Source organism: Hyla sarda, chromosome 1 (genome assembly GCF_029499605.1).
Source record: "Hyla sarda isolate aHylSar1 chromosome 1, aHylSar1.hap1, whole genome shotgun sequence".
Classification (NCBI taxonomy): domain Eukaryota; kingdom Metazoa; phylum Chordata; class Amphibia; order Anura; family Hylidae; genus Hyla; species Hyla sarda.
In genome coordinates, this window is record NC_079189.1 from 437,655,704 (window position 1) to 437,683,623 (window position 27,920).

The 27,920-nt window shown below is 44.8% G+C and overlaps 1 protein-coding gene across 1 annotated transcript; it reads left to right on the top strand.

The window, feature by feature from the left end:
• Window positions 1-1,006: 1,006 nt before the first annotated feature.
• Window positions 1,007-27,920, top strand: UBE2L3 (ubiquitin conjugating enzyme E2 L3). Its single transcript, XM_056532029.1, has 4 exons — window positions 1,007-1,142; window positions 18,068-18,163; window positions 22,872-23,058; window positions 26,958-27,920. Exons 1-4 carry the CDS (start codon window positions 1,116-1,118, stop codon window positions 27,110-27,112), a joined length of 465 nt encoding a protein of 154 aa, XP_056388004.1. The 5' UTR covers window positions 1,007-1,115; the 3' UTR covers window positions 27,113-27,920.

Sequence of the window (27,920 nt, forward strand, 5' to 3'; positions counted from 1 at the left end):
CCAATGTGTCTTATTTCCTAGTTTGGATTCCTAACAGAAACTTAAGAGGCAGCATCTGTTGAAACATATTGCTGTCCAGGATCCTATTTACTGTTACTTTGCATAACAACTTCTGGTTGAAAATAACCTAAGTTTGAGCATCATTTCTGGAAATGTTCTCAGAGATCAGCAGGCCATTAAAATGTTAAACATGGCTGACTTGAGTCTGGACAATGGCGGTCTGTCATCAGTCAGGTAGAACAATCATGGACTAAGATGTGTACGGCGGCATCTGCAAAACCATTGTTTAACCATCAACCTACTTTTGCCTGATGTGAATAGCTACTATTACCCCTGTTCATGTGAATGGGTATTGCAATACCAAATACAGCCCAAGAACAAAAGTGGCGCTCTTCTGGGACCCTATCCAATCCTGGACACCCCCTTTGTTCTTCAGTGGCCTTACTAGCTATGTTGGGGTAAAGCAGGACTCAATAAATCCCAAGCAACTGAGATTTTCATCCTGGCTTCTAGGATTTGCCAGCTTTTTCCACAAAGCCCTTCCAAACCCATGACAGACATTTCTGGGAGAGGGGTTCATGTCATACCTGTCAGGCACTGGCTGCTATTTGCAGCGGACATTAGACATACATTAAAAAAAAATCCCTCTATTAAAAATGTTACTCACCTTCCTCCCTCATTTCATACTAGAAAATGTAAATAAAAAAATAAAATAAAAAGAAACAAATCATATTTGTTACTGCCACATGTCGAATTGTTCAAACTGTTAAATTCTCACATTCCTGATCTTAAATGTTCAACAGCGTGAATGTCAAAAAATTCCAAATGCCAAAATTGGTTCTTTTTGGTCACATCACATTCACCTGAAAAAAGATGATACTAGTGAGGAGGGCATACGTGTCTGTACACACGGGGCTCTCCCCGGTACCGCACAGATGGGTGACTTCATACACACTGTGCATTTACTATCCTTGCCCGGGCACAGTGCCGGGTGACTGGGAGGATGACAATGTTTTCGGCTCCCCCCTCGGTTGCTCGGTGACCCGGTCTGGGCGCACCAGGAAGTGCCGGCCCTTTAGCAGTGATGCATTGTGGGAACTCCCCTCAGATCCAAGATGGCGGCCAGCAGGAGGCTCATGAAGGTAATGGTGGGATAGGGCGGCTCTTTCATTAAAAAAAAAGGGCTTTCGCGGGTGTATACCAGGCTCCGGGCGCCCTTCATCCCTCGCGGGGAAGGTAAAAGCACCGACCAGCGGCGGTAGTGACCCCGGGCCTGGAACCCCCAGCCTCACCCGCGCCGCCCGCCGAGTCCGGCACTCCCTGTTCCGCGTTGTGTGTGGAGTCAGGGAGCCTGTGGAGAGGAGAGCCCTGCGGGGGAGATGAGGACACTAGGCCCGGGACGTGGAGGGAGACATAGGGTGTGCGCTGCGGGGCCCGGGCGCCTGTGTGCGGCTGACAGCCCCTCTACACCGGCATTGTGTAATCCTCACCGGGGAGGGGGTGTGCTGACCGGAGATAGACGGCGTGCACGTAATAAGCCTATAATGTACAGCGCGCTGATCGGTGGCCTTGCTGCATAGTGTTGTATGGGACCGGGAACTTGTATCAGCAGGGCTGTAGTTTTATTACTATAGATGATACACTTCAGGCCTATGGGTATTAAATGGGCAATGATAGGTGCTGGCTGGGGAGAGCTGTAATAACTTACAACCACTTCCTGATGGCGCTGGGTATAGAGCCTTGTCAATTCGGGCCCTGGGCATAGAGCCTTGTCAATTCGGGCCCTGGGCATAGAGCCTTGTCAATTCGGGCCCTGGGCATAGAGCTTTGTCAATTCGGGCCCTGGGCATAGAGCCTTGTCAATTCGGGCCCTGGGCATAGAGCCTTGTCAATTCGGGCCCTGGGCATAGAGCCTTGTCAATTCGGGCCCTGGGCATAGAGCCTTGTCAATTCGGGCCCTGGGCATAGAGCCTTGTCAATTCGGGCCCTGGGCATAGAGCCTTGTCAATTCGGGCCCTGGGCATAGAGCCTTGTCAATTCGGGCCCTGGGCATAGAGCCTTGTCAATTCGGGCCCTGGGCATAGAGCCTTGTCAATTCGGGCCCTGGGCATAGAGCCTTGTCACCTCTGTGTACAAATCCATGTGATCTCAGCACTTACTTTCACTATGATGGAGAACATCGACAATAAAATGACTCACCAATTTCCACTTTGGATGATCTATATCCAGGTTAAATTGTACCGGTCATCAACAAAAACTTTTTATATAATGTAGATACTTTTATATGTATATTTGTAATATACATTGGTTAAAAAATATGTATATTTTTGACCCTGCAGCTATTGCCTGTGTGTCTATATGAGGAGTCCAAATACAGGAAGTGAGGGTGGACAAGCAGGGCTCTGTGCACTAAGAAAAAGCAGGACAGTGTGTAGTGAGGCTCTATGGCTCATACACCAGGATGATTGACAAGCCAGGAGTCTGCACAGAGCCCTGCTTCTCCTGCCCTCACATCCTGTTTTTGGACTCCTCAGGAGACACACAGGCAATAGCTGCAGGGACAGCATTTCTTCACCCAAAAATATACACAATTTGTAACCAATGTAGATTACAAATATACATATAATGGTATTATCTACATTATATAAAAAGTTTTTGTTGCCGACAGGTACACATTAAATACAAAGTTCTGATAGCGTCACATGACAGAGGCCATGGAAATAAGACTTTCATCCTGGCTGTACAATGACAAGTGCGGAACTCGTGGTCTATCCATAGAGGAGGTTATAAGAAAAAAGATCAGGGCCTTTGTTTTGCCAGTAAATTCAACTACACTAATCACAAAATCCAATATGGTAAACATATGTCAGTTATAGTAGCGTGTCTTTTACTGTATTGAAGCAATTATGTTTTTATGAAATAGTATTTTGTTGTTGGTGAGGTGGGATATATAGGTGCTTAAGGGTAAATTAACACAGTGAAAAACTTGCAGTGGCTTTCACACAAGAAATCTGCTGTGAGTTTTGTTGTTGTTCACTTCAGTGGGTCAGCGAAAAATCCATGATGGTGGCAGTTTGCCGACGGACCCATTTGTGTAAACATACCCTTATGTATTCTGGGTTGTCTGACTGCCCTAATATTGTGCCGCTAGTAGACTATGGATTTTACATATATTAGGGTCTTCAGTGATGGATGGTGTTAGAGATCTGTGACGGAATCATCACATGGGATAATAGGATGAACTTGATGGGCTTGTCTTTCAGTGTTATTAAAGGGTTATCCCCTATCCACAGGGCAGGGGATAACTAGCTGACCCAGTGGATTATATAAACAGAGGTCAATTGTTCCCCACTTGAGTGGCAGAGAGTATGCATGATCACTGCTCCATTCATTCTCTTTGGGAATTCTGATCATTGCCAAGTGCCAAACTCTACTATGTTTGGTAGTCCCATAGACAGTTAGTGACTGAGTTTGGTCACTAGAACTTCATTCACATAAAGGATAATTGCCTCCATTCTCATGAATGGTGGGCATTCCAGCTGTCAAACCCCGCTAATCAGCTGTTACCCCCTTTCCTGCGGAAAGTGCATAACTTTATATCTTGGGATACCACAATAGTCTAGGGAATGTACTGACAGAAATCTAAATTCTGGTCTACCGCTGCCTGTATAATACTGAATAGTAAGTCCACCTGCAGCCAATCTCCCTCTTCATGACAAAACGGCCCAGAGCTCTCTACATTAGACAACATGTATCTGGTTTGCCCATAACAACCAACAGCGGAGCGAAAACACCCTACAGGCGCAAGTGAGCAACTACAAGGGTGGGGTCCGCGGTCTACAAAGGGGGGAGGGGGGCGCGGTCTACAAAGGGGGGAGGGGGGGGCGCGGTCTACAAAGGGGGGAGGGGGGGGGCGCGGTCTACAAAGGGGGGAGGGGGGTCCGCGGTCTACAAGGAGGAGGGGCTGCTGTCTACAGGGGGGCTGCTACTAATGTCTGCAGGGCGGGCTGCTGTCTATAGAGGGGTGCTGCTAATGTCTGCAGGGGGGGGGGGGGGGGGGGCTGCTGCTAATGTCTGCAACTATCTATACTACCTACTATTAAAGGCAATCTTACAGCAGAGTCACCTGCACTAACTTCAATTTATAGGTAGATAGTGCAGGTGACCTGGTTTCTACCGCTGCTCACCATGTGAACATCAGCGCAATTGCTACGGAGACACTGGTCTCGCCGCCAATGCAAATTTCCTGTTCTGCCCAATGGAGAAGAGAGATCTTGGTTTGTACTACAGCAGCCGCCTCCACTGCACACAACAAGGAACCCACGTTAAGCAGCGCCACAAACCGGGTCACCCTGGTGTCAGATTCCCTTTAAAATAAAAGTACTCGTAATTGGTATTGGCAAGTTCTAGTTGCCAATTGAACTAAAGTCTTAAAAAAATGGTATCAGGACATCCCTACATTACAAGCCGTCTCCAGTGGGCTCCACCATGCGCTGATACCACTTCAAAACATCTTGCAAATCAGCCTGATTTTTCATTGGCTTTTATGGCTTTTTACTTTTTTGAGCTTTTGGGTGCGTTCCCACACGGCGTATACGCAGCGTATTTCACGCTGCGCAAAGTTTACGGTAGCAGCGGGAAATACGCTGCGTATTCCTTGCTCACTATACACACAGAGCTTTCCAGCGGCAGCCCTATGCGTGTAGTGAGTTTTAGAGACGGGACCGTGTGCCGGCGTGTCTGACACGTGGCTCCGCCTCCAAAACTCACTACACGCATAGGGCTGCCGCCGGAAAGCTCTGTGTGTATAGTGAGCAAGGAATACGCAGCGTATTTCTTGCTGCTGCTGTAAATTTTGCGCAGCGTGAAATACGCTGCATATACGCCGTGTGGGAACGCACCCTTAAGGGGGTAATCCGCCCCTGGACAACTTATCCTTTGGATAGGGGATAAGATGTCAGATCGCTGGGGTCCCACTGCTGGGGACCCCGGGGATCGCTGCTGCAGCACCCCGCTATCATTACTGTGCAGAACGAGATCGCTCTGCGCGTAATGACGGGCAATACAGGGGCCGGATCATCGTTACTTCACGGCTCCGCCCCTCGTGACGTCACGGCCCGCCCCCGTCAATACAAGTCTATGGGAGGGGGCGTGGCGGTCATCACGCCCCCTGCCATAGACTTGCATTAAGGGGACGGGCCGTGATGTCATGAGGGGCGGAGCCATAAAATCACGCTGCTCCGGCCCCTGTATCGCCCATCATTACGCACAGAGCGAACTCACTCTGTGCAGTAATGATGGCGGGGTGCCGCAGCGGCGATCCCCGGGGTCCCCAGCAGCGGGACCGCGGCGATCTAACATCTTATGCCCTATCCTTTGGATAGGGGATAAGATGCCAGCGGCGGAGTACCCCTTTAAAGTGAAACCTCTCTGAAAAAAGTAACATGTTACTTCTCCATTTCAGCTTTTTTTTTTTTATGCTGTTTTGAGCAATCGACTTGGAAGCTTGAAACTGCATGTTCCAGGATAAGAAAATTATGAAAAATTCACACCATTATTAAGTTATATAACTTTCAAATAGACTTACATTAACTGTCCTGCATGCTTTCTCCGGTACCGCGGTCTTTTCGGTCCGAAAGGAAGTAGTATAGGGGCATGTGAACTCTGTTTTTTGACCCCCATTCACTTTTATTGCGGCGGCCATCTTGTGGTCGAATTTAACTTCTTCCCGGCATGCTGCAGTGCTGATCTGTGGCTCTCGTCCCTCAATACAGCCACTCCCATCTATTGAATATTTGCCCAGCGGCTGGGCGTTTTTTTTCCTTCTCCCTGATCCCCTGTCCAATGGCTGCGGCGACGCAATGCAGCCGCACAAGGCTCACTGCTCTTACATCAGTGTAAGAGCAGTTAGCCAATCGGGTTTCTCCCCAGACGCATGCACAATGTAAGGCTGCTTTCACACTATGAAGTTCACCCGTTAATAAACGTATGTTATTATGTATTATTAACAGACGTTTAATAACGGGTGAATTAAGGGATGCTACAAAACATCCGTCATGTACTGGACGTTTTTACACATCTGCCTACAGACTCCCACAGCCAGGACTACTACTACCCCCATCATTGAACAGACTTGTTTCCATGATGGAGGTTGTAGTACAGGGGCTGAGGGATTGATCGGACCGGGTCTCACTTCTGACACCCGATGCGATCAGAAGTTATTAAGCAGAGGAGCGGGCAGCATGCTCCGCAACAGTGCGATCATGATGTATTTTTAAATTCCCTGCGGGGATCCCTGAATGGCCGGTACTGAGGAGCCAATCAGGGATCCCCCTGGGGTTTTAAAAATGGACAATGTGAGGGGACATATGTATAATAAAAGTGTTTATTGGGGGGGGGAGGGCGGCACATGGAGTGCTATATATCTAGCCCCCGCCAGTGCATTAATAAAAATATGACCCCGCCAGCGCATTTATAAGTATCTATCTATACCCCCTGCCAGCGCATACTGTGACCCCGCCAGCGCATTTATAAGTATATATCTATACCCCCGCCAGCGCATATTGTGACCCCGCCAGCGCATTTGTCCTAATTTTCTATTGCAGCTATATGTGACAACCATACCTATCAGAACGTATTCAGCAGCCGCCCTGCCAGATGATCCTGATAGATAACTATTCATTCATAGCGCCTGCAGCTGTATATGTATATAGATGTGCTGGGGGGACAGACATATAGGGTTATCTGCCCCCACAGCGCTTCTATATACATATACAGCTGCCGCGATATGAATGAATTGTATACCTGTCAGGATCATCGGCCGAGCGGCTGCTGGATGCACTCCTGACATATATACTTGTCACATATAGCGCATTTGTACAGCGTTATATATGACAAGTATATATGTCAGCAGCACATCCAGCAGCCGCCCGGCCGATGATCCTGACAGGTATACAATTCATTCATATCGCGGAAGCTGCATATGTATATAGAAGCGCTGTGGGGGCAGATAACGCTATATGTCTGCCCCCCCAGAACATCTATATACATATACAGCTGCCGGCAATATGAATGAATAGTCTATCTGTCAGGATCATCTGGCGGGGCGCTGCTAAATACGCTCTGATAGGTATGGTTGTCACTTATAGCTGCAATAGAAAATTAGGACAAATGCGCTGGGGGGGGTCACAGTATGCGCTGGTGGGGGGTATAGATATATACTTATAAATGCGCTGGCGGGGTCACAGTATGCGCTGGCGGGGGTATAGATACTTATAAATGCGCTGGCAAGGGTCATATTTTTATTAATGCGCTGGCGGGGGCTAGATATATAGCGCTCTATGCCCCCCCCCCCCCCCAAATAAACACTTATTATACATATGTTCCCTCACATTGTCCATTTTTAAAACCCCAGGGGGATCCCTGATTGGCTCCTCAATACCGGCCATTCAGGGATCCCCGTGGGGAATTTAAAAATGAAAGTAAAAAAATACATCGGTGATCGCATGGTTGCGGAGCATGGTGTCAGAAATCCCTCAGCCCCTGTACTACAACCCCCATCATGGAACAGAGTCTGTTCCATGATGGGGGTAGTAGTACAAACACTAATGTAACCTCCCCAGCCACCGGCAGACTCCTGCAGTGGGGAATTACTACTCCCAGCATGGAAACAAGTCTGTTCCATGATGGGAGTAGTAGAAGTCCCTCAGCACTGCAGGAGTCTACCGATGTCGCCTCTTCTGAGCATGCTCAGTAAAAATAATGTCCATTATAAGAACGGGCATTAACGGGTGTATTTTCTAACGTATGTCGGCCATATACTTCAATGTTAAAAATAACATACGTTAATATACCCGTTTCTTGTGACGTGCGAAAAATTAGTGCATGTCACGTTATTTCTCCCGTTACAACTAACGTACGTTAGTCATGACGGGCTATAACGTGTGACAAAGGGTAAACGAAAAAACCCATTGACTTGAATGGGGTTGTTTAACGTGTGTTAATTATGTTTCAAACGTACGTGTATTAACGGGAGAACCTCATAGTGTGAAAGCAGCCTAAACAAGAAAGTCTCAAACTCCGAGACTTCTCCCGCAGCCCTGCGCGTGCGCAATGCACAGAGGGCGTAACAGAACGGAACGCAGGACAGAACAGGGGAGGGTGTATGTTACTGCACAGCTTGATTGGCTGATTACAATCACGAGGGGTTGTGACGAGACTGGGCTAGGTGTGGTTAGCTTTAGGGGTGTTTACTGTGGGCGTGCATATTAAACAGATGGGAGTGAGCAAGAGCAGGAGGGTGGTGAAATTATTACAGGAAGCGAACGCAGGGAATCATGGGACGTGGCGGCCATATTGATGACGTCACATGCACTTTTGGCCGTGATTCTGAACGAACGGCTGGACCGATTTTCGCAAAATAAAGCTTCATGGATAGTTAAGAGAAAGAGCTTTAATATGAGACAATGACAATATGAGATAATTTTTTTTTCATTTTACATAATGGAGTTATCCTTTAAGGCTTTTTATGCCCATGTGAACATACCCAAAGATCAATTTGCCCATTGTCATTGAACGTTTGATTGTGTTGTTAGTCCCCTCTTTTCTACATGACTGCTATGTAAAACTACTTCCCCCTACACTAGCTTATACCTGGTGGGTGCTAGTTTTCCCACTTAATGAGTTTTTTGCTATTTGCTGGGAGTAGGACCCAGGGTGATGACATTAAAATTGTAACGGGTATAATCTTTTATTCTCTTCAGCCCCTCTCATATTGGCATGAATAACATTGTCTCTCTCCCAGTAGTTTATGCAGTGTCTGTGTAGGCTCCCATTGTGACATTATGATGTAAAGTTCAGTCATGAGTTAACAGTGAGTACAACTTTTATTAAAATAAGGTTGTTTGCTATAGTCAACCTTATGTGCCCTGTTGGGCCGTACTGTATACTTCAGAAGCAGAGCCAGTTTTTTCTTTTATTAGCCAAACAAGGCTGTCAAAATGCTTTTTGTCCTGTATGCATGTGCCACTGACTGCCCCAATCTGTTGGTATTCCACCTACATTGGTATAACTTTCTGGCACCAGTTGATAAGAAAAAATTTGTTTTCCACTGGAGTACCCCTTTCATTTAACCCCATTAAGTATCTGCTAGTAGCTATGCTATTTGCTGCTGAAAGCTAATCTCCCCTTGTATAAAATACTGTTAAAGGGGTACTCCGGTGCTTAGACATCTTATCCCCTATCCAAAGGATAAGGGATAAGGTGCCTGATCGCTGGGGACCCCCGTAATCTTGCACGCGGCACCCCGTTTGTAATCAGTCCCCGGAGCATGTTCGCATGTTCGACCACAGGGCAGACGGCGTGTGACGTCATGCCTACGCCCCCGTGTGACGTCACGTTCCGCCCCTCAATGCAAGTCTACGGGAGGGGTGTGACAAGCTCCGGGGACTGATTACAAACGGGGTGCCGCATGCAAGATCACAGGGGTCCCCAGCGGCGGGACTCCCGCGATCAGGCATCTTATTCCCTATCCTTTGGATAGGGGATAAGATGTCTAAGCACCGGAGTACCCCTTTGGTGTTTATAAGCAAATGTTGAAAAATCATTAAATACATTTCTATTGCTGAAAAAAAAAAACTAACTGAAAAGCTGCAAATATTCCAAAATAAAACCCCTACTTACATCTAGAAGTACAGCACTGATCCATCGCTTCCCCGCCAGCCTGTATTTACAGACTGCCACCATTGACATGGCTCAGCACTGAGTCATGATGACAGGAAGTATGGAAACTTGTGGCATCACTGGCAACTTGTGAACAAAGATTGGCAGGAAATTGAACAAGCCGTAGTGGTTTTATATTTTTTTTGGTTGTTTTGTTTTTTCCTCAGCAATCAGACAACGGAGTGTGTATGGATACATATGTTATATTCTGGATGCCTAACTCACAGTGGGGCAGATTTATCAAAACTTATTTTCTGGTTGACAAGTGTCGTCTTTATGAGTTGTGGGGTAGATCTGATAGTGCCAGTATTAATACATTTCTCCCTGGAAAGTATTTACAGGGACTATAGTAGATGGTTGTTACTAGTTTTCTGTGTCTAGGCTATGTAGGAAGCATTCATGGGCGTTTACTCGTACTGCCCAGAGCAGTGGTCACTTGCCTTAGCACATCACTGAATAAACCAGTTCTACAATCTACCTTTAGTTGCCTTAGAATAGGCAAGGGAAATTCAGCTGTGTTGTGCTGATATTGTGAGTATTATATGGATTATGCAAAGAACATGTCATGTATAGCTTTCAGCTTAGTTTATTTTATTTTAGTTTTAGGGCCTACACTAACACACCCCGAAGGCACTGTCCTACTTTTTGACTGTTTAGTACTTAATGATACAGGTTCAAGCTAGTAAAGTACATGCCAGAAATAAAAATAAAACCTATTGAATGTTAAAGCGTACATGTCAGATCCAACAATTTATTTTTATATATAGTACCTAATAGGGGTGTAAGAAAAAATAGATTCACTCGATTATCGCGATTTTTCATTTGGCGATACTGTATCGATTCAAAATAATTTTGAATTGATAATTTTAGGGATGTGGAATTCGTATCTCCCGACGCCCGGGACATGCAGTTTCGGGTGGCGGGCAGGTGAATTTTTTCGGCTTGTGAAAGCAGGGCCGGACCTGACAAGTGTAGGTGTATGGAGCAGGCTCCCGACTCGTGCCTGCTCCGTACTCTGCAGCCCCCGGCTGATTTCAGTAGCCGGGGGCCGCCGCTAATAGCCAGCATGCGGTGCTGAGCAGTCTGTATGGAGTGGGCTCTGGACTCCTGCCTGCTCTGTACTCTGCAGCCCCCAGCTGTTTTCAGTAGTTGGGGGCCGCTGCTAATAGCCAGCATGCACGATCCATTGTGGAGGTAGCCGGAGGGCTTACCTCTGCTTCCTGCTGTCTCGTGGCTCTGTCATTGATAGAGCCTGGCTGGACTAGGCTCTATCAATGGATCACAGATCAATGGAGTTCAATAGAACTCTTCATCTGTCTGAGGAATCTAATGATTCCTCCTAAAAGTCTAATAAAGTGTATAAAAAAAAAAAGTTTTAACCCCTTAAGGACGCAGCCCTTTTTCACCTTAAGGACTGAGCCTTTTTTCGCAATTCTGACCACCGTCACTTTACGAACTAATAACTCGAAAATGCTTTTACCGAATATTCTGATTCGAAGATAGTTTTTAATTTTTTTTTCCATGACATATTCTACTTTATTTTGGTGGTAAATTTTTCTAACTTTGAAGCTCTCTACTTGTAAGGAAAATGGATATTCCAAATACATTTTTTTATTCACAAATACAATATGTCCACTTTATGTTTGCATCATAAAATGGACATATTTTTGCTTTTTGAAAAAATTTGAGAGCTTCAAAGTAGAGCAGCAATTTTAAAAAATTTCATGAAAATTGCAAAATCTGAAGGGACAGATGTTACAGAACTACAACTCCCAGCATGCCTGGGAAGTCTAGGCATGCTGAGAGTTGTAGTTTGGCAACATCTGGAGGGCTACCGTTTGGGCACCACTGTAACAGTGGTCTCTAAACGGTGACCCTCCAGTTTGACAACATCTGGAGGGCTACTGTTTGGGCACCACTGTAACAGTGGTCTCTAAACTGTGACCCTCCAGTTTGACAACATCTGGAGGGCTACTGTTTGGGCACCACTGTAACAGTGGTCTCTAAACTGTGACCCTCCAGTTTGACAACATCTGGAGGGCTACTGTTTGGGCACCACTGTAACAGTGGTCTCTAAGCTGTGACCCTCCAGCCTTTGGCTGTCTGGGCATGCTGGGAGTTGCAGTTTGGCCTTCCTAGTGGTTGCCACAGTAAAGATCACTTTACTTTCACTCTAATTTCCCTCCCCCCCATGTTGTTTCCCTACCTGAGCCAGGATCTTTGCAGTCTCCAGTGACGATTGGGGGTCCCCAGGCATCTTCTCCTCCAGGTACCGGCCTCCATCTTCTCCCCACGTTCCCCTCGACATCCAGGGGTGGGCAGAACTGTCCTGTCCTGCCCTGCCCTGCCATTGGTCAGAATCAGTTCTGACCAATGGCAGGGGATAAGAGGAGATCGCAGCACTGAGACCTCGCTCCTATCCCTCAGGATGATCGGGGCTGTCATCGACAGCTCCGATCATCCCTATTTTCCGGGTGATTGGGTCACCAGAGACCCGATCAGCCCGGAATAGCAGAAAATCGCATGTCTGAATTGAAATGCGATTTTCTGCGATCGCCGACATGGGCGATGTGCCGGGATGCCTGTTTAATGATTTCAGCAGGCATCCCGGTCCGGTCCCCAACTGGCTAGCGGCGGGGGCCGGAATTCCCACAGGCGTATGCATACGCCCCACGTCCTTAACGACTCGGGATGCAGGGCGTATGCATACGCCCGGCGTCCTTAAAAGGTTAATGAAGTGTAAAAGACACACATTAACCCCTTCCATATTAAAAGTTTAAACCACCCCCTATTCCTATATAAAAACATGTAAACATAATAAAAAAATAAACATATTTGGTATCACTGCGTGTGTAAAAATCTCTATATAGTTTTTGAGACAGAATCGGAATATATCGTGATATATCGTCTTGTAAACGGAATCGGGATATATCGTCATATGTGTATCGCGATACGTCCCATATCGCCAAATTCTTGCCGATTCACACCCCTGGTAGCTAATCCTGACCATGTACATCTAATTGTTGTGTGTCTAGCACCTTTTATTTTATTTTTTATAACACTTTTATTGTAGCTCACTAGTTTGAATTCCTCTCCAAGGGAAGGGGCCTCACTGTGCAGGCCTCCGCCCCCTCCCTCAGTATGCTGTCTGCCCACATCTCCCCTAGCATTAGCAAAACTACCATTCCCAGCATGTCCACAGTGTCAGGACATGCTGGGAGTTGTAGTTTGACAGTTTACTATGCCCGCCCAGCTCCTCCGGGCTCTCAGCAGCGGCGTTGTCCAGGGGTCGGCAGCTCCTATGGGGGTGTCTTCTGCCTGCTCAGCCTGGCCAGGAGATTTAGCCCTGCACAGCCGCAACACTGTAAAGGACTCACCCGGGCGGCAGTCCCCCCTCGCCCTAAACATACACACATACTACCATACGGTGGATGCTCGGGACGTGGGGTGATGCTGATGCACCGTGAGCCACTGAGGTCCGTGCGCCCGCTTGCTCCCAGCGTTGGACCTGCTGTCAATCAGAGGATGGGTCCATGACGTAGGCGATGACCACTGGACACAACAGACTGGTATGTGTCCAAGCATGGAGGGGGGACCCCTAGTTGACTTTTCACCCTGAATTAGTTAAAATTGTCTAATGAAAGCAATTGCAAAACCTATTGGCTTTGCATGCTTTACAACATAGTAAAAGTTTTTGTATCTGACAGGGCCCATTTAAAGACCACCAATCTGAAGAAACATATGAAAGGCCTCTTATTATTTTTCAGAGCGGTCAGTGCATGAAGTTACAAGCCAGAACCTGCAGTTGCTCTACTGTTATGTCCCTTATGACAACATTTATTATGCTGTTTTCTGGAATCATATAGCCATTTTATGGAAGTGTGTCAATACAGTCTAAAATTATCTAAAATTGTTTCAGATTCGTGCAAAATAAATTGCAACGTTAGTCTCACTCCAAAGTATATTGTACACTTTGTAAGTTTAACCTTTGGTAAATGAATATGAAAATGAATGTATGGCTGCTCCATGAATCCCCCATGATCTCCTGAACGGAGCCACGGCAGTCTGCTGGAAGGGAGCTTGCCATCCCCCGCACAGAGCGGAGGCTGACACACCCCCTCCATGTATCCCATAGAGAAATATGGAGGGGGCATGTTGGCCACAGCTTCCTGCGAGGGCCGATTCCGGCAGTCTGCCAGGGCCTTGTTCAGGAGATTGCGGGGGGTCCTAGGGCATAAGTTATTTTTCACTGCACTACTCCTTTTATTAACCTGGAGCAGGTCTTTCTTAGTAAATGTTTTCATGTGACTTGACAGTATCGGGGTATGAGGCATTAAATACAAAAACTCTGCTTAGACAGTGCTAATCTAGGATCCCAAAGCACCAGATTTATCTTAGGCTCTTTGATAAATGTGGTGCATCTTTCTTTCTCTGGTCAGCTCAGTAGGGCTATAGGTTGAACTTGATGGACATGTGTCTTTTTTCATCCTTATGATGATTGCTTGTAAGTTTGTACATCTAGTTTAGCTGTCCAGAGCAGGAGAGGTTTGCTATGGGGATTTTCTCATGCTGTAGAGAGTTGCTAACAGGGACATAGATGTCATCAGAAAGCACTGTGGTAAGACTGGAAAGAACTACACAACTTCCTCTGGAGCATACAGCAGTGATAAGTACTGGAAGGGTTAAGATTTTTAAATAGAAGTTATTTACAAATCTGTTTATCTTTCTGGCATTAGTTGAGTACCCCTTAAATTGCTTTATTTTAGTCAAAAGTAATAGCCTAGAATTAAAATTTTTGCCCTCTTCTCTCCAATGCCACAAACTTCTCCTCACAGGCCACTGGAGGAGATTTATCAAAACCTGTTCGGAGGAAGAGAGGTGCAGTTGCCCATAGCAACCAATCAGATTGCTTCTTTAATTTTTAGAAAGGCCTCTGGTCAACTTTTCATCTGCACAGGTTTTGATAAATCTCCCCCACTATGAATAATAAATGTGGCTCCGTTTTTGAGATCCAACTTTTTTCTGAATTTTGAAAAATAAAATTGGTGCAACAGAAATTTTGGGTAACTGTGTTCATGGGGATGTCATGGGGGAATAAGCGTAACTACATAAACCAGGGGTGCTCACATTGTACTGCTGGGATCCCTGCGATCTCAGGAGCTGGGTTTTGAGTCTTATTAACTACTATGTAGGTAGATAAGCTCTTGGGTTTTAGTAGAATAAAAAGGCACTATACCCATTTCATTCAGTTCACGTACATCGATCAGCTGTAACATGAAAACCATCTGCCTAATATTTTGTAGGTTTGCCTTTGTATCAACAAGTTGAGGCTTGAACTATGAAGGTGTAGGGCCTTCATGAGTCTGACTTGTTTCTCTAGCGCATCCCACAGATTCTCGATTAGATTGAGATCTGGAGAATATGAAGGCGAAGTCCTCACCTTCAACTCATGTTTGTCAAATCATCCCTCGATATGTTTTGCAGCATGGCAGGATACATTGTCCTGTGAAAAGAGACTACTGCCATTCGTGCATACTTTTAGGCTATGTTCGCACGCCAGGATTTCCATATAGAAATCCTCATAGAAATTCTGCGTGTGTTTATAGCCTTATTAACTTTAATGGGATTTTCACTGCAGACCTCCTGAAGCTAAAATTCTGCGTTCCGAAAAAAGTCTTGTATTTTTGTGGAATTTAGCTGCGGACGCCCATTGAAATGAATTGGGATTTTTTATATTTTCATTTTTTTATACGTAAAATGTGGATTTCATAAGAAATAAACTAAGGCAAAGAATTAAAAGTACTTTTTTCCATGCTCTGAGTATACATGCCAAATTCCATGGCCGCATTAATTTGGCCGGATTTTCGCATCTTTCTGCGGAAATGTTGACGTCTGACATACCCTTACCCTGGAAAAGTCTACCTGGTCTGCAACAAGATTTTAGATGTATGGAACATGTCAAAGTAACATATATATATAAATGCCAGGACCCAAGGTTTCCCAGATGTTCATTACCTAGAGCATACTGCTTTTGCCAGCTTTTTTTCTTCCCGTAGAGTAACCTGGTATTGTCTGTTTCTCCAAACTGCTAGGGACCCCTGCGATCTCTGTGCAGCCCCCGGCATTCTGAGCCGGGCACTGCCTAAGAGACGGGGATACCACATCACGGCCATACCCCCTAGTGATGTTACGCCACACCCCTCCATTTATGTCTATGGGAGGGGGTGTGACCGCCGTCACGCCCCCTCCCATAGACATGAATGGAGGGGACGTGGCATGACGTCTTGTCCCCGTCTCAGACGCCTGGCACAGAATGCCGGGGGCTGCACAGAGACGGGACCCCTGGCATCATACATCTTATCCTCTATCGTTTGGATAGGGGATAAGGTGTATAAAGCCAGAATACCCTTTTAATGGAAGTAGATAAGACTCATTCTTGACCGCTGCATTACATGTAGGTAGTGCTGTAGTGAGAGGAACTGGTGGCCATACACATGAATTAAAGTACGCTGAATTTGGTTAGATTAGCTATCTGATGTGTGTGGGAGTATCCTGACACTCCCCTGATGGGATATATATAGCAAGAGGCTAGTAAATTTGGCTTATGCTGTAGTTTTGTGGACATAGATTGGTTGCTACTAGCTCAACTAGAAGCCAGTGACCCAAATTCACTAATGCGGTCTAATTATAAGACTGTGTCAGGGGTGTGGAAATTTAATATAAAAACTACTTGTCCAAGGGACTAAAACGGAGCAAAATCTACTTGTCCCTTATGACGATCCACTTGTCCAGGAAAATTTTCGCTTTTATGCTTTTGGCTTTTTTTTTTCCTCCTCGCCCTATAATAGTCATAACTACCTACTATAATGATACCTTTTAATTTTTCAATAACATATTCTCCGAACCCAAAAACATATATATATATATATATATATATATATATATAATTGGTGTAGTGAAATTGAAATAGTAAAAGATAATTTAGCAAATTTGGTGGTTTTCTTTTCTACACCATTTACCTTGTGGTTGAGCTAACATGTTGTTTTGATACTTTAGGCCGGCCTGATTACAGCAATACCAGATTTGTATAGTTTCCGTCATGTTTTACTAATCTACTAACTTTTTTTTGTAAATTTTTTTTCGCATACTAGGCTGTATGAGGGCTCATTTTTTGCGCCATAATCAATGTCTCTTTAGATGCTGCTGTCAGCGGCCATCTAAAGGTTTAATAGCCAGCCACGGCTACCCCCAGCTACTGAAATCAGCCGGGGGCTGCAGAGTGTGGAGCGGGCACGAATCGGGAGCCCACTCCATACAGACTGCTGAGTGCCTCCACGCTTGTCAGGTCCGGCTAGGGGCCGGAAAAATTCACCTGCACGGCGCTCGGAACTGCATGTCGGGCGATAGGAATTCTACATCCCTGTGTGTAAACGTAGACAGTTTAAAGCGCAACTGCCACCAGTGCTTTACCCCGAACCCCCCCCTCCCCAGGCTGCCCACAGGAGCTTACTGTTGTGAACACATGTAATGCAGCCATACCTTTTGGCTGCACTTCTAGCTGCTTTATGCATGCAAAAATCCTGTTTGGATGCCGGTCAGCAACGGTCGGATAGGCATGGCTGGCCCACCCATCACCACACCTATCCTCCCTACGTCACCGCTTGGAGCGCTGCCAGAGAGAGAGAGGTCCTCAGCACCTGGAGTCCTGGTCCGCGCATATGCTGAGGACCTTTGTTGCTCTGGCTGCGGTCCAAACAGTGATGTAGGGAGGATAGGGGGGCCATTGTGATGCCCAGCCATGCCTATTCGACTGTTGCTGACCAGCATCCAAACATGATTTTTGCACTAATAAAGCAGCCAAAGGTCATGTGGGTAGCCTGGGAGATAAAACACTGGTGACAGTGGCACTTTAAGAGTGCTCCAGATTTGTCACTGTAGTTCAGGCTGTTTGATATATCTGTTGCATACTGTAGAAGTAACCTAAGTTGCGCCAGGATTTTGTGCAGGATTTTTTAAGTATAGTGTTGCATCTCAAGCCACACCCCCTTTCACCAATGTCATTACCCTCTTCAGACATGCCAGAAAAGTGCTAAAAAAGTATCTAAAAATCATAGTAAATGTGCCTTAATCATAAGTTTTTTTTATGCAAATTGCTCCAGAATTCTTAAGCATGGGGTCTCCATTGGAATATCAAGGTTAATGTGTACAATAAAAGGATTTTCCTTGTGTTAATTTGTGCTCACATTTTGAGCCAAATAGGCCTCTGTAAGGAGGGGAGTGCACTGCACATTTTCCTCTGGACTGACCTTACTGGGCCTCTCTTTAATTTTTGTTCATTAATTTTTAGGAGCTTGAAGAGATCCGCAAATCTGGGCTGAAAAATTTCCGTAATATACAGGTTGATGAAGCCAATCTACTGACCTGGCAGGGGCTCATAGTTCCAGTAAGTATGTGTGGAGAAATACATAGTCTGGGGTTTCTATTTCTTCTGGTTTTGTGTTTATTTGATCAATCACAATCTTTCTTGGGCTGCATTCACATCTCGTTTTGTACATACGGGCACCGGATCCGGCTGGGGAAGGGGCAAACCGGGCACTCCCGCACCCCAGCCGGATCAGCCCGTGACTCCATTTACTTTAATGAGCCGACCGGAGTATACTACGGTTTTAGGTCTGGTCCAAAACCGCATACGGGTCAAAACTGAGCTGACCGGAGTCACCGGACTTTTAGAAGGAATCATTACATTTCTCATACAGATCAATGTAGTTCCATAGAACCACATTGACCTGTGTGCTCTGCACTCGATTGATAAAGCCTGGTCTAGCAAGGCTTTATCAATGCGAGAGTCAGGACCAGCGCAGCAGGAGAGGTAAGCCCTCCAGCTACCTTCATGCCTGTGAGCTGTCCCCTGCAGCAGAGCCCCTCAGAGACTTCTGTGGAAATTCTGCAGGTAATCCGGCCGTGTGAACGTACCCTAAGCTGCGGATCCGCTGACAAATACGCCCGTGTGAATGCACCCTAAGGGTACGTTCACACACGCGGATTTTTTAGCGGGTTTTCCGCTGTGTATTTCAAAGTGGGCGGGCTCTTCTCAGCTGTCCGCAGCAGATTTTCCGCGGCGGAATTTACGCTGCGGGAAATCCGCCACAGTCCCTACTGACTTAAATGGGGCTTGCGGCGGATTTTCCACAGTGTACATTCCGCCGCGGAAAATCGGCTGCGGACAGCCGAGAAGAGCCCGCCCACTTTCAAATACGCAGCGGAAAACCTGCTAAAAAATCTGCGCGTGTGAACGTACCCTTAGGGTGCATTCACACGGGCGTATTTGTCAGTGGATACGCAGCTGCGGATCCGCTGACAAAGGCCCCTAAAGTGCTGCCCTCTTTGTGCCTGCTAATAGCGGCAATCCGACGCTACCAGTAGACACTGTGAAGTGCGAGTCGCAGTGTATCCGCACATCGCGGACGCTCCCCCGGCTCCCTGAGCTACACAGAGAGCGGCCGCGATATGTGCGAGTACACTGCAGGGTAACTCGCACATCGCAGTGTGTCTGCTGGTAGCGGCGGATTGCCGCTATTAGCAGGCACAAAGAGTGCAGCACTTTAGGGGCCTTTGTCAGCGTGCATTCACACGTGCGTGTTTATGCTGTAGACCTGCTGCAGATTTGCTTTAGCAGATTCTGCAACCCATTGAAGTCAATGGGCAGCAAAATCTGCAGCAGCAAATCTGCTGCACATCTGCGGCAAAAATACGCACATGTGAACGCACCCCTAAAGGGAATGTAGCATCAGAAATGATCAGTTGTTTGATCCCTTAAGGACACAGCCGGTTTTCCATATGTTGGTCTGTGTGAGGGTACATTTTTTTTGTGCGTTGATCTGTAATTTTTAGCAGTACCATTTTTGTTTTGATGGAAATCTTTGATCACTTTTTATTCATGTTTTTCTGATAATGTGATTAAAAATCAGCAATTCTAGCTTTTTTATTTATTTATTTTTACGTTTACTGTTTAACATTAATAATTTAAAAGTTCTGACAATTTTGCACAATACAGTGGTCCCTCAACATATGATATTAATTGGTTCCAGGAGAACCATCATATGTTGAAACCATCATATATCGAGTACAAATGTCTATGTAAAAATGGTAATTGGTTCTGGGGCCTCGGAACCATTGTATGTTGAATACATATCTCTATGGGAAACTGCTAATTGGTTCTGGGATGACCATTGTATATGGAGTCTATGGGGAGTGTTTAACAAACCAGGGTGCCTCCAGCTGTTGCACAACTACAACTCCCAGCATGCATGTACAGCCATGTACAGTCTGGGCATGCTGGGAGTTATAGTTTTGCAACAGCTGGAGGCACATTGATAGGGAAACATTGATGTATGGGGGTGTATAGTGTGTCTATGTATTGTATGTGATGTGTGACATCGCATACAGTACTGTACAGTTCTTTAAATACCTTCAGGGGGGACAGAAAGTCCTCCATTACGATCCTGCCGACTACAGCTCCATAGGAAAGGAAGGGGAGGGCAGCCAGCAGCTCATTGGATGCCTGCAGCAAGATGCTCCAGGCTATTGGCTATGGCTGCACTGGGGGGGTGGGGCTTACACGAACTCACAGTGGAAGCCTGTATGAGTTAGCAGGACAGCATGTGAGTAACAGGAGGCAGAACGGGGCACATTAAACAACGATCTGTCAGTTGCTGAAGTTGTCAGGGCTGTCAGATAGCTGTTTGTATGATGGACCCGACACATAGCAGCATCGTATGTCGATGCGTCCTTCAACATACGATGGGCTCTGAGAGGTCATTGTATGTTGAAATGATCATATGTTGGGGCCATCGTAAGTCGGGGGGTCACTGTACCAAATATTTTGCACAATACCAAATATTTTTTACATGTTTTATTTGAAAGATGGAGTATGTTTGTGTAATTTTGTGTTTATTTGCAAAAATGAAAATAATAATAAATACAGTAAAGCACACACCTATGAAGTGCTAAAGATCATAATTAAACGGAAAAAAAAATACAAAGAGAATGAGGGAAGCCTCAAAAATAGTATTGACAAGCAGGGATTAAGAGAAACTCCAGGCAAGGATTGGGGCCCTCAGTTACATAGAAGCCCTACAGAACAGAGCGGGAGTATAATACCCTAACTTCTAAAACTAAATTCCACTCATCCAGAAAAGCATAAATGAAAGCAAGAAGAGATGAAAGTAAAAACGAGAAACAGAAACTAAAAGTGTAGAAGATGTAAAAGGGATCAAAAGGGTACAAAGCTTGTCAGGCTATTTCCCAGGACCCCATTCTAAACTTCCAAGTAAAATGGGAAAAAGATCTTGGAAGACACAGTCTCCCTGAATGTTGGTCCCAAATGTACGTAGCTCCTGTAAACCTGTCGCACTGTGTCTCCCATTTGGAAAGTTCTCGGAAGTTAATGTACCGTTGGTACCTTACACCGACACGTATGTCCAAAATGTATAATAAAGACAAGTCTGGGTCATTGTGTTGGAGATGCTTACAGGAAGAGGGCACACTTATACATGTCTGGTGGACATGTCCACTAATACAGAAAGTCTGGGAAGAGATAAATACCCTGTTAAATAACATCTTAGCAAAACAAATAGAATTGGGCCCTGAGCTAGCCCTTTTAAATATAGGGCTAGAACGCCTCCCATATAAGGACAGACTTATAACTTTTCACTTACTATCCGTCGTCCGCTCAGCAATAGCATCTAATTGGAAGTCACCCAACACTCCCAAGACAATAGAAATCCTAGATCTCTTAAGCCATGCATGCGTTATGGAGAGATTAAGATTGGACAAAGTGGACAGTGCACCTATACAGGATAGTAAATGTAAAATATGGGAACACTGGATAAAGGAAATTGGAGTATTGAGAGCTATCTAGGGTTAATAAACACCGGTGCAAAGACTTGGGGAGCGGAGGAGTGTGAGAGTGAGGTGAAAGGAAAGTATGAGAATAGGTGAGAATGTAGGTATGGTTGCTAAGGCTTGGCTGTTGGGACAGAATTTCTGTCTGTCATTCTCCCCCATACCCCCTTCTTTATTTAGGTTTAGGGGGGGAGGGGGGGATGGAGGAAGTTTTTTTTTTTTAATGTTTTCTGTTTTCTTTTTTGCATTATTCCCTTCCTTTGTAAATGTATTATTATATTAAATACCAATAAAAATTTAAATAAAAAATGAAGTATGGGAAAGGAAAATGAAGGGATAAGGGTAAGGACTAGAGGCCCAAAGGAGGACCGAACAGCTCAACTAAGAAACCCTAAGTGCAGAGGAACCAAATTTCCTCAAATGACTGAATATGTGCCTGTGCCATAACCTCCACCATATGCCCAATGTCTCATTCTGGTAAAGACTGAAGGACCAGAGATATCCAGTAGCGAGGGATAAGACATGCAGTCGTAAATGCAATAACAGTAGAACAACCTGGGGTGTGTTGGGAGCACTTTTACCAGAGTAAGCAAAGCAGAATGACAATGCCAGCAATGGTCAGCACAGTTCTCCGGTAACTTACGTTGCAAGTGGTCAGGACAATAGTACAACACCCTGTCCTGATTAGTGCTCCATAAAGAATACCTTTTTTTTTTTCTTGACAGTTTTTAGATTCCCATAGGGGACTATTATAAGCAATAATTAGATTGCTTTCACAATACATTGCATATCGGTGCTCTACTAATATGTTCTGCCTGAGGCAGACTGTATCACAAGATCCGTGATGTGATCGTCAGCGCAGAGGTAAGGAGCAGACCTCCAGCTGCCATTTTAACTTGTTGAACTCCTGCAATGGCACTGGAGGAGGTCCTCTGAGTTCCCTGAACCCACCAGTACCATTATTTTTAGCCTTTAGATGTCACCAATCCCTTCTTCCAAGTTCAGTGGCTGTTTGGTGCAGGTCTCACAAAGAACAATCACACATTGTTGGCTTCACCTATCAAACAAAGCTTTTAGATTTCACAAGAAGATCTTACAGAACATAGTTCTTCTTTCTAAGAAAGTCTTGAGTTGTTTTTAGTTACCTATGTATGCAGTTCTGTTTAGTTCAGTTACTTGCTGGATGTAAATGCTTAGTATATAAAGTAAAACATTTCAAACACAATCTATTCTTTATATTGCACCAGGACAATCCTCCCTATGACAAAGGAGCATTTCGGATTGAAATCAACTTTCCTGCAGAGTATCCATTTAAGCCACCCAAGATTACCTTCAAAACCAAAATCTACCACCCGAACATTGATGAGAAGGGCCAGGTATGCCTGCCGGTGATCAGTGCTGAAAACTGGAAACCAGCTACTAAAACTGACCAAGGTAATGAATGTTTTCTACCTGTAGTATTGTACGGTTATATTGTGCGGTTTGCTAGATTAAAGATGGTATGTGATGCTTAATGGTGTATTCATACGTACAGTATCCTGCGCAGATTTGATGCGTAGGATTTTCTGCTGCAGATTTCAATGTAAACTAAATGACGGAACACAATCCTGCGCAGGATACTGTAAGTGTGAATAGAGCCTTAAAGGTAATATGTCACAGCATATTGTCCCCAGTACTTCATACATCTGCTGAATTGTGATCAGACTATGTCTTCATATGCTGCATTTAATGGCCCAGATATATCAATCTGTCTGAAACACCAACTGTCTGGTTTTTCCCACCACAACCAATCACAGCTCATGTTTATATCATAATGAACTCTAGAAAAATGAAAGCTGAGCTGTGATTGGTTGCAATGGGGGAATAAACACAGTTTGGGTTTTAGGCAGATTGAGAAATCTGGGCTTTATGTGCAGGAAAACTACCGTATTTATCGGCGTATAACACGCACTTTTTAGGCTAAAATTTTTAGCCTAAAGTCTGTGTGCATGTTATACGCCGATACCCCCCCAGGAAAGGCAGGGGGAGAGAGGCCGTCGCTGCCCGCTTCTCTCCCCCTGCCTTTCCTGGGGTCTATAGCGCTGCTGTCGGCCCTTTTCACCCCCTGGTTATCGGCGCCGCTGCCCGTTCTGTCCCCCTGACTATCGGTGCCGGCGCCGATAGCCAGGGGGAGAGAAGCGGCGCCGATAGCCAGGGGGAGAGAAGCGGCGCCGACAGCCAGGGGGAGAGAAGGGGCAGCGGCACCCATTGCCGGCGCCGCTGCCCCGTTGCCTCCCCCCATCCCCGGTGGCATAATTACCTGAGTCGGGTCCGCGCTGCTCCAGGCCTCCGTCGTGCGTCCCCAGCGTCGTTGCTATGCGCTGAACGGCGCGGCGCATGACGTCAGAGCGCCGCGCCGTGCATAGCAACGACGCTGGGGACGCACGACGGAGGCCTGGAGCAGCGCGGACCCGACTCAGGTAATTATGCCACCGGGGATGGGGGGAGGCAACGGGGCAGCGGCGCCGGCAATGGGTGCCGCTGCCCCTTCTCTCCCCCTGGCTATCGGCGCCGGCACCGATAGTCAGGGGGACAGAACGGGCAGCGGCGCCGATAACCAGGGAGTGAAAAGGGCCGACAGCAGCGCTATAGACCCCAGGAAAGGCAGGGGGAGAGAAGCGGGCAGCGACGGCCTCTCTCCCCCTGCCTTTCCTGGGGGTATATCGGGGTATACACGCGCACACACGCACCCTCATTTTACCATGGATATTTGGGTAAAAAACTTTTTTTACCCAAATATCCTTGGTAAAATGAGGGTGCGTGTTATAGGCCGATGCGTGGTATACCCCGATAAATACGGTACTTTAAATGGTCATAGTGCTGTATGCAAATTTGATGTATCTATTCCTGGGGATGTAGATTTAGCCACTTCTATTTATGCTGACTGTGCCCTCCCAGACCAGCTAGATTGACACCCTGAGTGCAGACAACATCACTGCAATCAAGGTATCAGTCAAGCCCGTAAGTTACTGTCCGCCATTACTATGCTGAACTCCTTCCTGGCAGTGACATTTACACTGTGGATATTGGATAAAAGGTCTGATTATAGGGGAATTCCAACAACTTAAAGGGGAATTCCAGGCAAAAACTTTTTTTATATATATCAACTGGCTCCGGAAAGTTAAACAGATTTGTAAATTACTTCTATTAAAAAATCTTAATCCTTCCAATAGTTATTAGCTTCTGAAGTTTTCTGTCTAACTGCTCAATGATGATGTCACATCCCGGGAGCTGTGCATGATGGGAGAATATTCCCATAGGAACTGCACAGCTCCCGGGACGTGAGTCATCAGAAAGCAGTTAGACAGAAAACAGCAACTCAACTTCAGAAGCTAATAACTATTGGAAGGATTAAGATTTTTTAATAGAAGTAATTTACAAATCTGTTTAACTTTCCGGAGCCAGTTGATATATATATAAAAAAGAAAACTGGAATACCCCTTTAACTTCATCACAGGATATAGGATAAGTGTCTGATTGTGGAGGGTCTCATCCCTCTGGGACCCCCAAAATCTTGAGAAAAGGTGCCAGGCTCTCCTGGCTGAATAAAGTGGGTGCGCACGTGCACCATTCATTCTCTATAGAGCCTCTGTAAATATCCTGAAGCCAAGGAGAGAAACACTCAGCTGCACACTTTTCTGGCTATATCCAGAGATTAATGGGATGTGAACACTTAGATCTCAACCAATTAAAACTTTTGAATCCCTGTGACATGTCACATTTTTTTAAATAACTGGAACATTTAACAAAAAAAAAAAGATGAAAACTCTGGGCAAAACTGACCCATAGCCATAAAGCAGCAAGTTGGGCAAAACCACTCTAGAATTTAAATAGCTATACTGATGCTCCTGGCCTTAGTTCCTTGCAGCAATGTTATTCTGGTGTTATTTTAACCCCTTCAGGTTTTTTCACTTTCGTGTTTTTCCATGCTTTAAATTTTCTTCCCATATGAGGGCTTGTTTTTTGTGACACCAACTTTACTTTGTAATAACATCAATATTTTCACCTCAAAATCTATGGAAAAATAAAATATTTGAGAGGCAAAATAGAAAAGGTCATTTTGTAACTTTTTACACACATATATACACACATATCTTTATTCGGTAGGTCCATGCGATTAAAATGATACTGAACTTATGAAGGTTTTATTTTGTTTTATTTCTTTTTAAAAAAATGTATAACTTTTTGTACAAAAATTAGCCTGTGTAAAATTGGCTTCTTTCGACCCCTATAACTTTTTTTTTTCCGTATACGGGGATGTGTGAGGGCTCATTTTTTGCACTGTTATTTCTAGTTTTTATAGTCTTTTTAATTGCTCTTAATAATTTTTTTTAGTCAGTGACCAAAAAAATATGCAATTTGGGACTTTGTTTTTTTTTTTTTTTACTTGTATGCCATTGACCATGCGGTTTAATTAACGTATTTTTATAGTTTGGACATTTTACACACCCGGCGATGCCACATGTTTATATTTGTTTACATATTTATTAAAAAAAAGAAAATTTAATGGGAAAGGGGGGGTGATTCAAACTTAAGAAAGGGGTTAAATCACATTTATGAACTTTATTTTTTTTTACATTATTACATAGCCACCCATATGGGACTATAAAAGCTCTTGAGCCCACGCTATAGAAGGGGAGTGGGACAAGGGCGTACAGGTACGCCCTTCATCCTTAAAGGGGTTCTCCAGGAAAAAAACTTTTTTTTTTATATATCAACTGGCTCCAGAAGTTAAACGTTTGTAAATTACTTCTATTAAAAAATCTTAATCCTTTCAGTACTTATGAGCTTCTGAAGTTAAGGTTGTTCTTTTCTGTCTAAGTGCTCTCTGATGACACGTGTCTCGGGAACCGCCCAGTTTACAAGCAAATCCCAATAGCAAACCTCTTCTAAACTGAGTGGTTCCCGAGACAGGTGTCATCAGAGAGCACTTAGACAGAAAAGAACAACCTTAACTTCAGAAGCTCATAAGTACTGAAAGGATTAAGATTTTTAATAGAAGTACGGTAATTTACAAATCTGTTTAACTTTCTGGAGCCAGTTGATATATATAAAAAAAAGTTTTTTCCTGGATAACCCCTTTAAGTGGTTAAATGTTATTTTGACTCTTGCTTTTTTATGCTGTTTTATAACTACTCTGCATGAAAAGTGGTGTATTTTATTTATTTTAATTTTTTTTGCTTTTTCTGTATTTGGTACTTCTCTGCTGGGATGTTATAATTATTTTTATATTTGTAGGACACCCATTCTCTGTAGTAGCTTCGTTCACACTTTTTTTTTCCCCTTTTCTTTAGTCATCCAGTCTCTCATTGCCCTGGTCAACGATCCCCAACCAGAGCACCCACTGCGTGCAGATCTAGCGGAAGAATACTCAAAGGACCGTAAAAAATTCTGTAAGAATGCTGAAGAGTTTACAAAGAAATACGGAGAGAAGCGGCCTGTGGACTAGATATTGAGGCCTAGTGCCAGAGGAAAACACACACAAAATACAAACAAATTCAAAAAGCGCAACTGAAGAATTGGAGTCAGTGAGTTCAGAATCCCCTCCTTCACATTTACCCTGAAAATACACACGAGGCAGGACTCCGCGGGAACACGGATAAGAGGCGCAGCGTCAACCCGCGGCTTTCGCTAAACTCTACTTAAAACTGTTAGAGGAGGATTAAAAATGTGTGAAAGTGGGAGTGCAGTTCTGCTGTCTGTGTAAAAAATAATCACTTTTTTTTCCTTCTTAATCCAAGAAAATGTTTTCTTTTCATTTACCGTATTAAGAAATAAATTTCACACAAAACTCAGTGATTTTTTTTTTTTTTTTTATACCCATAGGGTTACACTGTAGCATTGCTTAGGGATTATTATTTTTTTTTTTTTTTAGTAATATTCCTGTCATCTAATTTTGAACACTCCCAGGCAAAGGTCCTTTATCTGTTAGGTTTTAGTCTGCTGTCACTACCCCTCCCATTAGCAGTCTTCTCCGTGTCAGATCTGTCTTTTTAATTTCTGATATTGGAGGGATTACATAACCATGGCCCATACAAACCCACCAAAGGGAGGGGGATTGTCGAACATTCGGCTCTTAGTTTTCCTTTCAGTGTTGCACTGTGCTTTGTGGGACTTGGTAAGTTTTCCTTCAGTTTGTAACATAAAGAATAATAAATAAAAAAGGAAAAAAAAAAACTTTAAACTGTTGGAAATGAGCCCGTTCTTCTGTAATTCTGCCGGATGTTGAGATTATGTTTATTAAAGGGGTAAACCAA

Bases quoted from the DNA above. Each gene is read 5' to 3' on its own strand.
- UBE2L3 (XM_056532029.1), top strand. From the start codon at position 1,116: ATGGCGGCCAGCAGGAGGCTCATGAAG. The intron at 1,143-18,067 runs GTAATGGTGGGA...ATTAATTTTTAG, and splicing joins CCAGCAGGAGGCTCATGAAG to GAGCTTGAAGAGATCCGCAA. The intron at 18,164-22,871 runs GTAAGTATGTGT...ATATTGCACCAG, and splicing joins GGCAGGGGCTCATAGTTCCA to GACAATCCTCCCTATGACAA.